The sequence below is a fragment of the Macadamia integrifolia genome, unplaced genomic scaffold (genome assembly GCF_013358625.1).
Source record: "Macadamia integrifolia cultivar HAES 741 unplaced genomic scaffold, SCU_Mint_v3 scaffold1675, whole genome shotgun sequence".
Lineage (NCBI taxonomy): Eukaryota > Viridiplantae > Streptophyta > Magnoliopsida > Proteales > Proteaceae > Macadamia > Macadamia integrifolia.
This window is the reverse complement of record NW_024868302.1, coordinates 9574-23659: the sequence shown is the minus strand read 5'-3', so window position 1 is coordinate 23659 and position 14086 is coordinate 9574. Positions and strand designations below refer to the sequence as shown.

The following is a 14086-nucleotide window of genomic DNA, read 5'->3' as shown; positions in this document are numbered from 1 at the left end:
TAGTTCATTGGTACACTGACATGTTTCCGCATGACATGGCATTTATCATTATCCTAATAGGATCTTGAGGAACTCTTGAGTGGGCCATGGTCAAGATTTTGCTTAGATCAGGGTGGTCCCAACCCTTTTGATCAATGTACAAGAAGTTGGAGCAGCTTAACACCTAATATGAAAGCTACCAATGTCTTTGCTTGTTTTGCAATTTGCTATTAATCATAAAACAATGACAAGAAGTGGGGCTTTTTGCATTTTTGGACGTTTTCTGTAATTTGATACCTTGGATTGCGCTTATAGATAAATAAATATTTTCCAACCCTTCCCCTCCAAGTGCCTAGGGATTGATTACTTGTGCCTATGGTTCTTCTTGAACCCTCTTATTTTATTATTCACAAGCGTAAACAGCTATATCTAAACCAAGTAAGACCTTGTACTCATCTATATAACATTCCAAAACCCCAAACAGCCGAGGACTTTAGATTTTAGATTACATAGTCCCAAGGAGTCCTGACTGTGTATCACTTTTAGCATTTAAAACCAAAACCCAATCACCTTCTTTAGCCATTCTTTCCCTCCAAAACAGCAAAGATGAGTCTAAGAGACATTGAAGCCACACTACCTGCAGGTTTCAGATTCTACCCTAGTGATCAGGAGTTGGTCTGCCACTATCTATTCAAGAAGATTGCTAATGAAAGAGTCTCTAAGGGAACCATGGTAGAAGTGGACTTGCATACTTGTGAACCCTGGCAACTACCAGGTGAGAGAAGCTTTATCTTGTTTCTATTTCAATGTTCCATCTCTCTCTCTCTCTCTCTCTCTCTCTCTCTCTCTCTCTCTCTCTCTCTCTCTCTCTCTCTCTCTCTCTCTCTGTGTGTGTGTGTGTGTGTGTGTGTGGAGAATTACCTCCTTTGTATGCTTTGTCTGTGTTTGCTGGATACAGTAAATACCTCTCTCTTCACCCATTTTAGCTCCCCTTTGTCTTGCTACCATTTACAGGTGATGACTTTCGTCCTGTGTTCTTGTTAGTTTATCTCTTCTAAATTTTCTTTGTATAATAATGGTATTTTCTCTAAAAAAAAATCTATGAAATGGGATTTCTTGAGAATTTATTCTTCATTTTATGCAGATGAAAATAATCATGTAATTATGATAGTTCTTTCCTTTCATTATTTCCCCATTATAGCTAAGCTGGTGGTTCAGGTCCTTCAGGAGGAAAGCAAGAGAGAGGTTACAAAGAAGGGTTTACAGCCCAAGCTTTGTGTGGTTCAAAATTGAGATTATAATAATGGTATACGTAGAAAGGGAGACAAGAACTGTCTCAAGGAAGGATAGCTTCAACTTGCCTGACCTTTGAAGACAAAATAATCTCTTATGTATATATCCTTCTTAAAATAATGGGATGACCTCTTCTCCATTGATATATGTATTGAAAACATAACAAGGAATCTATAATTATTCCCCTTAGACATACCTTTAAAATTCTAGGTATATTCAAGTATGATTCTACTAGAAGAAGAAATACTCTAATACCCAATCGATACGGAATTCCAAAGGCCTTCTATAATTAATATTCAAATGATAGAGGTACCTCTTAAGTAATAATAGACATATTTTAATACTTTTATGAAAGAATTTTCCCTTCACGCAGTAAACATCACCACATAGATCGAAAGGATGAAAGTGCATACTCCCACCCCTCTCGAGTCCACAGTTAATGGATTTTCGTTCACCATGGCCTTAGGAAAACACAATCCTTCTTTTATTATATAGTATTACAATTTTTTTTTTGGTGGGCTATGTGGGATGTACTATGGTAGGGCCCAATATGATCCATCAAAATCCAATCAAGAGTTTCAACTTCAACCTATTTACATTGTCTGCCTTTAACTTGTTGATTGGATTTTGTTATTTTGTGCTAAACATCATTGTCTACTTTCTTGATCAAATATCCATATATGTATTTGATTCCATCACCTCCTACGAGTTTTTCATCATCAATAAAATGAGATAAAAATAGATATTATAGTAAGCTACAAAGCTACGGATCATCAAGAAATTTACTTAGACCTACATAACTAACAAGTCATTCTCCTTTAATTTGCTTCCTAGACGTATTAACACTAATTTAATTATAAATTAAATGGATTAAGTCAGAAGATGATTGATTTTAGTAGTATATAAGAGTCCCAATGTATTGGACATTTCCATTGTAATATGAATTGTGGTATAAGTTTTCTAATTAAAAAATGGATGTTTTTATTAGGGGAGATTGAGTGTTGTTTCTAATTACCACGTGCGTATATATAAAAGTGAGATTCTGTAAGTTATGAAAATGGGAAAAAAAAAAAAAAATTGGCAGAAACCTAAGATTGAGTATTAGTAAAAGTGAGAGAGAGAAAGAACTTATTTAAGGATTCTGTACTTAATAAAACGTAAAAAGTTTGAGCACTCCTTCCTCAACTTACTAGTTTAATAACTAAAAAACATATATATTTTTCATTAATAACAATAGAAATATCTTGGAAAGTTCTAATTAAGGTTATCTCATATTGATAATTCTCAATAAACCCAAAAATTAATATTTATGATAATTTAATATTTGAAATTAACTCCAATAGTTTACCTCTAGTGATTTTGGATTACGTGAATTTTTCCTTAAAATAAATGCAGAGAACCAACGATTTTGTAGAGGAGAGATAGAAAGAAAGAGATGTAACCATATATATATATATATATATATATATTTAGGTCTATAATATTAAAATTTGCATAAGACTAGGGCCAAGCCCCACCTTAAGAAATAAAAAATAAAAATATTTAGCTGATAATACTATTCTTCTAATTTGCATGATCTTTTTTTTTTTTTAAGTAGATCCCACAATTCCATAACAAAGAGCAACATGTTATTGCAGGGTCTGGGAGGGGCAAGTGTACGCAGCCTTACCCCCTACTTCATAGAAAAGGTTATTTCCAAGTTTTACAATGTGCTAACTATCTTCAGTGTCTTCCCCTATTCTTTTTTAAGTCCTCGTAGGAGAAATCTTCTCGTGCAGGACTGATCCACACAGACGAGATCATGTGGTCAAATCATACTAGAATGGTTCTTGTAATGGAACTTGATCCATTATTCTTCACCTCCCTAAGCTAAACAATTCCAAGTGTCAAACCATGAAATATGGAGTTGACTTGTCACTTGATGCTCCAACACTCGCTTATGAGTCACTGCAGAATTGACATCTTGAGTTATTACAGCCACCCTTGTACTAATAGTTATGTGTGATTATTTGTTCCAGATGTGGCCAAGCTTGGTGCCAATGAATGGTACTTCTTCAGTTTCCGGGACCGTAAATACGCCTCCGGCCTGCGAACCAACCGAGCGACGATTTCAGGATACTGGAAGGCTACCGGTAAAGATCGTCCGATATATGAGCCCAACTCCCGTGCAATTGTGGGTATGAGGAAGACTTTGGTTTTTTACCGTAACAGAGCACCAAATGGGATCAAGACTGGTTGGATCATGCATGAGTTTCGTCTCCAGAACCCTTTTATGCCTCCCAAGGTCTGCTACCACCAACACTCTCTCACATTCATGCACCCATAAAATAAAGCACTAGTCTGCATGTCTTCTCTATTGGGAAATTAACACTATAACCTAGCTATAATGGTGTGCATCTCATGGCTGGGAGGGCTTGCGGTGTGGGGGATTGGGATCCTCTCCAACAACTTAGACGGCCAACTATCCTCCAATTAACCATCGTCCCAACTGTTGGATGGGCTTGGATATGCATCTCAACATCTGACAACATTTGGGGATGTATGTCCAAACTCATCCAACGGCTGGGAAAGTGGTTGGAGAGTAGTTAGATGCCCAAGCCATTAGAGAGTAGAAGAATCCAGGTGCAAGTAGGTCCCCCAACTGTCGGATGCACACTGGAGGAGTTGGAGGGGTGGGAAACTTGGAAAGGATCTAGATCTGTAGCTTTAACCCTATTTGGAATAAGGTTATTAATGTGGTCTAGGCCCTTGGTTTCTAAAACCAGAATAATAAGAAGGGATTCAGCTCTTCTCCTGAAAGCTAATCGCCCAGGTCAGCCCATAACTACTTGGGCAATTGACACATGTCCAAGCGGTGATCCAACGATTGTGCTTCTATTGATCAGAACAGAGGCACTACACTGAAAATTGTTAGATCACCGTTTGAACACATGTCAATCGTCCAAATAACTATGGAAAAGACCTGGGCGATCAATGTTTAGGAAAAAATCCCCATCCACTAAGAAGAATCATGACACCCATGATAATTGATCATGGAAGCAAATTGATTTGGTGAAGAGAAAATCTCTTCATCAATGGTGATGTCCCACCATTATTGGTGTTTGGTTTAGTATTAACTCTCCTCTCCTTTCTCCCCTCCCCCACCCACACCCCACCCCACCCCACCCCACCCCCACCCCAAAAAAAAAAAAAAAAAAATTTGTTCATGATTCAAAACCGGACCCTAATCCGTTCGAACTTATAACAATTACTAGTGGCAGCCTCTCACTTTTGACCCGCCTCGCCCGTGTCAGTTCTGATTTATTGGTCTATTTGGAATTAAGTGAAACATGCATTCAAATACGAGAGACCCCATGTCACTGAAAAAGTCCGACATGATAGTTCCCAGTTGTTGCAATAATTTTCTTAAGGACCCTCCTGTGACAGCCATGTGCATGGCTATGATTAAAGCTCCAACTGGTTTGGTTCAACCCTTGTGGGCTCAGTTATTACAAGCTGTCCCAAATTTATTTTTCCGAAGAGTTTGGGTTTCTTAAATAATTAAGTTCCGTCATAATCGGATGAGTTCAGAGTTGTTGATGAGAATTTCATCATCATTCAAACTAAAAGGACTTTACTAGGTGGGCACCATGTGTATGGCTATGATTAGAGCTCCGACTGGTCCAGTTCAACCTTTTCGGGCTCAGTTAGTCCAAGTTGGCCAGATTTTATTTTTCCAAGAAGGCTTGGGCTTAATGGACCAAACTTTCATCCTTAGATAATTGAGTTCCATCATAATCAGATGAGTTCAGAGTTGTCGATGAGAATCTCATCACCATTCAATCTAGAAGGACTTTAATAGATTGCACCGGGCCTAGAGAGAGAAAGAGATGGATTATCCGAGGCTCTAAGCTATGACAATATCCTTACATGTTCATGGCTGTACTCATTGGCATGCAGGAAGATTGGGTGCTTTGCAGAGTCTTTAACAAAAGTAGGGCATCAGAGCGCAGGGAGAGCTCCAACCAGCTGGAAAATGAATATGAAACATCAAATGGAGGAGTCTCTCCTCCAAATTTATCCTCATCATCTCACTCTACTTATAACCAACCACATCTCTCATATGGGTCCCACCAAACCAACTCATTTCCTCATGAACTCCTACATCATGAAGCTGCAGGCCACAACAGTCTACTAAATTTAGCAGTTTTCAATGCCAATATTTCTCCACAGCAAGATCAAGAGAGCAACAAACCCTTCTTTGAGATTCAGTCTAGAATAAGAGGTGATGATCAGTATGGATTTCTACTCAATATGGGTTTGGAAGACAACAACTTTGGGAACCAAGAAGCTTCAAGTTTAGAGGAGATGAAGTTTGAAGATTATGATAATATTGTTTTTATCTAGATTGAATTAATAGTTAATAATATATAGAAGACATAATTAAATATACCATAGCTCTACTAGTTACCCCATTTGTTCATGCATCCATTTGTCTGTATAGACCATATTAGATTATGTTTGGTTTGGAGCTTAGATGTTAGAGATCAAAGATGCTCTTTGGGGCCTGTAATTATTATATTTATGTTAGGATGTAAATATCACATAAATCAAAAATATATGAACATCAATCATTTTTATTTGTTTCAAACCTGTTCTCAACTTATTCCATCCTGTCATACCCAAAAAAAAAAAAAAATTATTCCTTCTGATGGAGACTGAAGTGCCATATGACTGGTCAAAACACAAAGCACGATATAGATTCTTTACTATGACAGATGGATCTAACCGTCTTAAAATGTGTCTTACCATATAAGGGAGGTCGCATCATATGTGCATTTCATATCACATCCCCAGACGATGTGAGATTTTCTGTGATTCTACAAAGATGAGTATTTATTCGATGAATTACTTTGTTTTTTAAGAACTTTTCTTATTTTCATTCATAATGTACGCAAAAGTGGATAATTTTTTCTTAGGAATGAAACAAATGATAATTTCTTGATATCTTGTTGCTTTTGTAATCTTTCTCAGAGAGATTTATTAGATTATTACAAAGGATTAATTAAGGTATCTTTATTTTTATTTTTATTTTTTTTGAAATATTAATTGTTAATTAATATGGGTCGGACTGAGTTCCAATCTGATTCCTACATGGGTCGCCCACTTAGGGTAATCATAGACCCACTAGGATTGGGAATCCTAGCTAACCAATTCTCTATAAATAATAGGGTTTTGGCCACAAAGCCAATTAGGGTTTTGACCTTATCTCTTTCTCCCTATTATCTTCTATCTCTCCCAATTGAGAGTGGGTGTCTCCAAGGATCTTCATTGTAATCCTTAGATTTAGAGGGTAGAATATTGCCTAGCGAGATCGCTGCAACCTTTCGTTCGTCGTTGTTCATGCGGATCGACGCGTGGTTCAACCCGATCCATTCCGCTGCAAAAAAAGTTATACTGAGGTATTCCCCGATACCCGATTACTTTCTGTTTAACATTGATATCAGAGCTGAGGTTTTGGTTGCAGAACGAATTATTGCACAATGTCGCGTCTCGTCCCGTTTTGGCTACGGTTGTGCCATATCAAACCCTTGAACCCCCCTCCCTCCCTGCAAGCATGCGAAAGAAGCAGCAGCAGCAATAAGAGGTGCTGCCGACGGCCACTGCTGCTTGATCCTTAAAACCCCTCGCTTCAGTTTTATGCTGCAAAGTGTATGCCTTGGTCCTTGACCGTGATAAAGCAATTAAGTTTTTTTGTGGGGAATTGGTGGTTGCAGGGTCTTTTCACCGTGAATTGATGAGTTTATTTTTATAATTATTATTTAAGAAAAACAACCTCCTTTAAGAAAAAACCGTAACCAAATCTGTCATTCTGCTACGTATTGAAGATGGAATAACTTAATGAGGAGTCTTGTATAGAGAAGTAGAGTTTGTGAGAGTTTTTGCTTTCTCATATTCAGAGAATGTTTGTAAAAAGAGAAAGTAAAGTCTGTGTGATGTGTGCAAGTATCTGTGTGCTTTTCTGTAATTAAAGACCCTCCATGTAAGTTATGTTTTCTTTTTCTTAAACTTTTATTTTTATGTATTATGCTTGCTATTAAAAAGTGTAAAGATCAGCTTGCTATACTAGAGAATCTATTAGATATTTCTTCTGCTTATATTGAATTTTATTTGTCTTTTTATTCTCAAGATCCAATTTACTTCTTTCAACTTCTAAAAGAAGAAACTGTAAACTTTTCCGAAATCAAAACTAGGAAAAGGCAAATTCTTTGCCCTCTAGCTTCCCTCGCAGCTTGAAGTTTATCCTTCCCGATCCTGAGTCCCTTTTTTTCATATATGGGTTTTTAAGTTAAAACCATACATGGGCTTAACTTAAAAAATTAGCATGGGCTTATGTTATGGGCTTATGTTATAGGCTTAAATTAAAAGAAAATATGAAAAACCTGTTTTAAAACTTGTTCTAGAACAGTTCTAGGGGAACCGTTTCAGAATATTGTTTTAAAATTTGTGTTCCGATTCAAATTAACGCATCTCTGTAGAGAGTTAGAGTTTGTCTTCATGCGTTTAAGTGTTTTGGATCATTCTGGACGCAATGGCGGTGGTCTTGAAATATGATTTTACATGTTTAATTTTTTTAATGATTATTTGCTATTTATCATATTACTATTGATGGATTATGATGATACATATTTATGTTGTTTGCTTTACATTATTGTGATTATTGGCATGACTCGAACATGCGACCTTCGCGTTATTAAGCCAGATATATTATTGCTTTGAAATGTGTTTTAGCATGTATATGTGAACGTATTGGCAAATCATCATACCCTCCCACGGTGGTTTTGACTTGAGATTCACTCCATTTGTAGGTTGATCTCCACCCATGAACCCATGCATATTTATTTATTTTTTTCTCTAGGTTGGAGATCATGATCATGATTGGGCATATTCATTTATGTACGTTAGAGGTAGTCTTCTTGCATGATGTAAAGTTTGGTTCTCCCTACTTGTAGATTGATGTAGTAGAACTTTTTAAAGGATGTAATTTTTATTTTTTTTGGACAATATAATTAAATTTTTGGAAAGCCTTATAAAGGGAAAGCACCTCGCACTGCATATCATACACTTACAGTACCTCAACATGCCACTTAAAGTACCAATAGGGTTCCTATGTGGGACCCATGCGCATCCGTTTATATTACGCAGTTTTGTGGATTGGAGATACCTAATTCTACTTATTTTTGTTCGAAATCAATTAAAATTATATGTCCCTAACCCACACACATGAGATTTGATTATGAGCTTAGCGAAATTTTTGGTCTCACTGTGTATAGTAAGGAACCATTAATTTTAGGGAAATTTACTGGGCCACCCCCTAGAGAATGCCACAATAATAAGATCACTCCCTCTCTTTCACTAAATTATACTTAGACCCCTTACCGTCAGTCACTTAATAGGTAGGAGTTAAAATGACCATTATACCCTACTCACAAGCCAACTAGAAAGCCTTGTCCGACCTCTTGCTGGACATCTACAAGGTGTTTGGGTCCAAATCGTCCAAGTCCGTCAGAGCCTCAAATCCATATCTTCCCAAATCTCCCCTGACGACACCACCACCACCTCCTCCTCTGTTACTTCTCTTTAGGGAAGCCGTATCATTCACACTTACCAAACCGTCTTCCACGGCTTCTATACAAAGCTCTCTCCTTCCGAGGCTCAGAGGCTCCAAGACCTCACTGGAGTACTCGCTGTCATATGTTCAATTCCCTCCCTCTCTCTACTTCCTCTTGTTCCTAATTGTCTAAAGTTCAATAATGGCTACACTGATGAATCATTTCTTCTACTATATGGGCTTGATTTCTCTCCTCGTTCTCATTACCTCTCCCCAAGTTCATTCCACTGCTTAGATTCTTATGCGATTTATCTTCCCGTTCTCTGGTTCAAAGAATTTCTGATCCACCTCCCACCAATTGACCCAATCATCAAACCTACAAACAGAGACATTAAAAACAATAACTGGGTAGAAAAAAAGAAAGAGGAATCCATGCATAACAAGTGTCTAGCAAGGAAAGAGATAACAATAGAAAGTCTCAATTGAAGGAGACTTATGAGGAAGACGAACGGAGACGTGTAAGGAAGAAGCACAAGGGATGAAGGGAAGGGGAAAAAACAAAATGAGCAGAGGGACCAAAGGGTTTAGGTGGCACATCATACATGCATCGGACAAATGGTCTTTATCGAAATTAAAATTGACGGCAATCTAGAAGGATTCAGATATTGGATCATCTTTTTTTCCCCCTTTCTGTTATTGGTTTTTTTTCCCGTGCTATTTTGGATGTTTAATCACCAATTGGTTTGAGAAGATTCTGGATTTTCTAAAACTCTCATGGAGGCCTCACGACTGAAGAACCAAACCCAATTATGGATATTGAAAATTACATGAAAAGAAGACGGAGAGAAGACCAAAGATAGGTCCACCACCTCCAAACCATGCGATCTCCTTAGTTCCTAGGCTTGAAGATCGGAGGCATCTTTGGCTTGCTCAAGGAATCCGACTTTGGCTCAAATGTTGTGATTGGAGTCATTGACACTGGAATCTGGCCCGAAAGGCAGAGCTTCAATGATTGGGATCTTTCTACTCTGCAATCGATTTGAGCTCTCCCATCTCGCTGTCACCTCTATCTGCACTGTCTTTTCGATCCCAATTGGCTCAGATTTTCTAGTTATTTACTTGAATATGACCTCATGAAATTGCTAACCTTAGCCATCTTTTGGGCCAATATTGAGTATTTGTTTTAGCTTCCATATTAGAGTGAACATTGAAGTGAACCGTTCACTACTTAATCGTGTAGCTTCTTCAAAAGCCTCAACGAATTCTAATTTTGGTTGTGGGAATGATGGAGATAGGCATTCCGGGTCGAACCCAAAAGCAATCTTGCAAATGTTATCAAATGCAAACCTTTGGAGTATGTCTTGCAGATCAAACACCGTCTTTTTGGTGGCAACCTGAGAGAGAAGAGGAAGGAGGGGATCGGGAGAGCTCATTGCTGACGACTATCTCGACAAACTTCCGAAGTGATTTGGTGATGCCGTCGTTGCTCTGAATATGACCTCACATTAATACCTCTATCACTACGAGGTCCTGTCGCCAACCATTGCCATCTGTCACCGATGCCACTACTCTGAACGATCGTCGGTGGTCTAAATCCTGGAGAAAGGTAAATTAGGTCTAATAACTTATTACAAGGGTATTTTAGGTATTTCATATTTAATTAGGGTATTTTGGTATTTAAAATAAAATATTGTTGTTGACATCCGCATATAAGGTATATTCCTTAACAGTGACTGACGGTAGGGGGTCTAAGTATAATTTAGTGAAACAGAGGGGGTGGTCTTATAATTGTGGTATTCTCCAGGGGGTGGCGTGGTAAATTTTTCTTAATTTTAATTAGGGCTTCTGGAACAAATTCTTAATGTGTACCTAATGTTTACCTTGCACATTTTTTTGTGCAATTATATGGCCACCAATCATATTGTTGTGGACCTCACCAAGGATGACAAATTGACTAAACCCACTATGACATGTGGCATTGAAAGATTCAATATTTACTCAATGAGCAAAACTATCTTGAGTATTTGACCAATGTTGTGGACAAACCTGCTGAGGGTACTACCGCTCAGCATCGTCATGATATGAAAGCCTATAATCAGTGGATGAATAAAGATCGCAGTATGCGCTTTATTATGTTAAGCACTATGCATGATGAGTTGATAGGTGATTATGAGAAATACACCACAGCTAAGTCCATATGGGACCAACTGAACATTAACTTTGGAGGTACATCTACTACAATATTAAGGGGTATGACCTTGAAATTTGAGATGTATAAGATGGATCCTAAGCACATTATACTTGAACACCTTAGGGTGGTCAAGGACATGATTCAAAAGCTGAAAGATGCTGGGACCACTCTCACTAATGAGCAGCAGGTTCAAACTGTCATTAGGACATCACCTAATTCTTGGAACCCCATAAAGCTCATTCTCACACACAATGACAACATTAGAAATTTTACTGATGTTATACAACATGTGAAACTTGAGGCGGAGCGTGAAGAGACGAACTATGTAACTGCCCTAGTCGCCCAAGGAGATAAGTGTAAGTTTAAGCACAAAAGATAAGGCATCCCATGAAATCAGGGTATGGCTCAGAACCAGGCGCCAAAAGAAGGCAAGCCCGTTAAGAGCAAAAGAGGCAAGCATGGTCGAAAGAAAGATTTATCCAAGGTCAAATGCTACAATTGCCAGAAGATGGGGCACTTCACTCATTATTGCATTGAGCCAAAGGAGGTACCATTTCTATCCCACTCTCCCTATACATATATTTGTACCTATGTTTTGGTTGCCCATACATAGTCTGATTGAATTATGGATACAGGAGCAAAAAAATATAGCGTGAGATCGAGGGGATTTTGTATATTATCACAGAATTCTAGTTGGATTTCAGAACGTGTTCATGGAGAATGGTACCAGTGAAGCAGTTCAAGGAGTTAGTACTTATCAACGCAACTTGCTTCTTCACGATGTGCCTTATGCACCAGATATTCAGCATAATCTACTTTCAATTTCTTCATTATTACTTTTAGGATATTCATTCCATATTGATGGTTGCACTTTAGAGTTTTATTTGAGTAATACTTTTGTTGGACGTAGATCCTTACTGATGGATTTTTTAAAATTAGATTTAATTGATTATGCTTCATCTGTTTTTTATGTAGTTAATACACATGATAATTCTAAATCTATTACATGGCATGTAAGATTGGGACACATAGAGCAAAATAGGATGACTAGGTTAGCTAGAGAAGGCTTTTTAGGCCCACTCACTAAAGTCAACCTCCTTGTGTGCGAGCCCTGTCTAGCAGGTAAGGCTCATCGGAAGCCTTTTGGAAAGGCAGTCCAAGCTAACTAGCCTTTAGAACTTGTCCACTCAAATAATTGCGGACCTATGAATGTGAAGGCAGGCTATAGCGCTTCTTCTTTTCTGACATTTATTAATGATTATTCGCGATACGGTTATATGTATCTGATCGCTCACCGCTATGAGGCTTTAGATTGCTTCAAATGCTTTGTAGCAGAAATTGAGAATCAGTTAAGTAAGAGCTTAAAAACTCTGCGCACTGATCAAAAATGAGAGTATCTATCCGACCAATTTAAAGAATTGTGTGAAGAGAAGGGGATTCATAGGCAGTTAACCATTTCTAGCACTCTATAGTAAAATGGAGTAGCAGAGAGGAGAAATAAGACACTCTTAGATATGGTTAGGTCGATGATGGCACAACCCAACCTCTCGATATATTTATAGGGGGATGCTCTTCTGACTGCTGCCTACATCCTTAACCGAGTGCCTTCATAATTAGTTCCTTCAACCCCCTATGAGTTATGGAAGGATGCAAAGCCAAATTTAGGGCATATGCGACTATGGGGATCTGTAAGATATGTTCACAGAACCTCCCATAGTTTGGGAAGCTTGGCCCTAGAGCTAGGAAACACATCTTTATAAGATATCCCAATAGCTCAAAGGGCTACGTTATGTATGGTGAACACCTTGACGGAGGAATGACTGAGATAGAGTCACGGGATATTAACTTTATTGAGACAGATTTTCCTAGCATTGGTGATGCCAGCAAGGATCTCGACCGCTTTGAGATAGAGGATGAGGAAAGCGTTTCACCTATTCTTGGTGAGGATGGGGAATTAACTCATCCTGCAATTGCCAGAGAAAGTGAGGCTGATCATTACCCTAGTGGGAGTGTACCAACCAGTGGAAGTATACCACTAAACAATCATCAGGATTTTCTCGCGTGTAGGAGCACTCTGGGAATATTCCCCTTCATCGTTTTAAGATTGACGGGAAAGCTCTCATTTGTATTCCAAAGGATGAGAATGAGCTTGTTTCTTTGCAAGAGGTGCTCTCCTCACCTGCTAAGGATAAGTGGCAAGCTGCTATAGAGGATGAACTGAGTTCTATGAGTAAGAACCAGGTATGGGAGTTAGTTAACTTACCTTCTAGGCGTAAGACCATTAGAATCAAATGGATTTTAAAGGTCAAACATATGGCAGATGGTTCAATTGACAAGTATAAAGCACGCTTTATGGCGAAGGGTTATACCCAAAAGGAGGGTGTAGACTAGGGGTGTCAATTGATTGTGCCGGGCTAGTCTCGATTAGGCCTAATTGGGCTAGACCACTTAGAAGCCCTGCACCGTGTATGTCCGTTCAAGTAAATGGGCCTAGCTTTGGGGGGCACGGTACGGTTTATAATCAGATAGATTGGTGTCGGGCTTTAATAGGGCTTCCTTAAACAGGTTTAATCGGGCCTTAACCAAGCTATGAATCTATTTAAATCTAAACAAGCTCTAAACTGGCTTTAAACATGCCTATTATAAAATTATTTTCTTAAGTGGGTTGAAGGCCCAAAAATATGTGATGCAACTTTTTAATCAAGATGCAAAATGATATGAGATTATGGTTGTTCTTAAAAAAAAAAAATTATGACCATTACTGTAATATCCCGCTTCTTAAACCCGGTCTGATTTCGTGGATGAACCGGTTTAACCATGCAGGAACCGAGCCAGAGGATGTTAGAGCGAGTTCCTTATGGGCTATGATGGCACGGGTGACCTTAAACACCGGCTGGCCCGACAAGTCCGAGCCAGTGCCAGAAGAGACGGGAGTGCCCAAACCGTGTACGTGCACCTACCATAAGGCTATGTACGGATAGAACAGGTATTATATCCGTATTTTAAGGTTATATACGTATGCTACATTGTAT

The 14086-nt window shown here is 38.4% G+C and overlaps 1 protein-coding gene across 1 annotated transcript; it reads left to right on the top strand.

The window, feature by feature from the left end:
* The first annotated feature begins 352 nt into the window (after positions 1-352).
* On the top strand, positions 353-5882 carry LOC122064516 (protein CUP-SHAPED COTYLEDON 3-like). The gene is made up of 3 exons (XM_042628224.1): positions 353-754; positions 3291-3556; positions 5212-5882. Exons 1-3 carry the CDS (start codon positions 586-588, stop codon positions 5656-5658), a joined length of 882 nt encoding a protein of 293 aa, XP_042484158.1. The 5' UTR covers positions 353-585; the 3' UTR covers positions 5659-5882.
* Positions 5883-14086: the final 8204 nt, after the last annotated feature.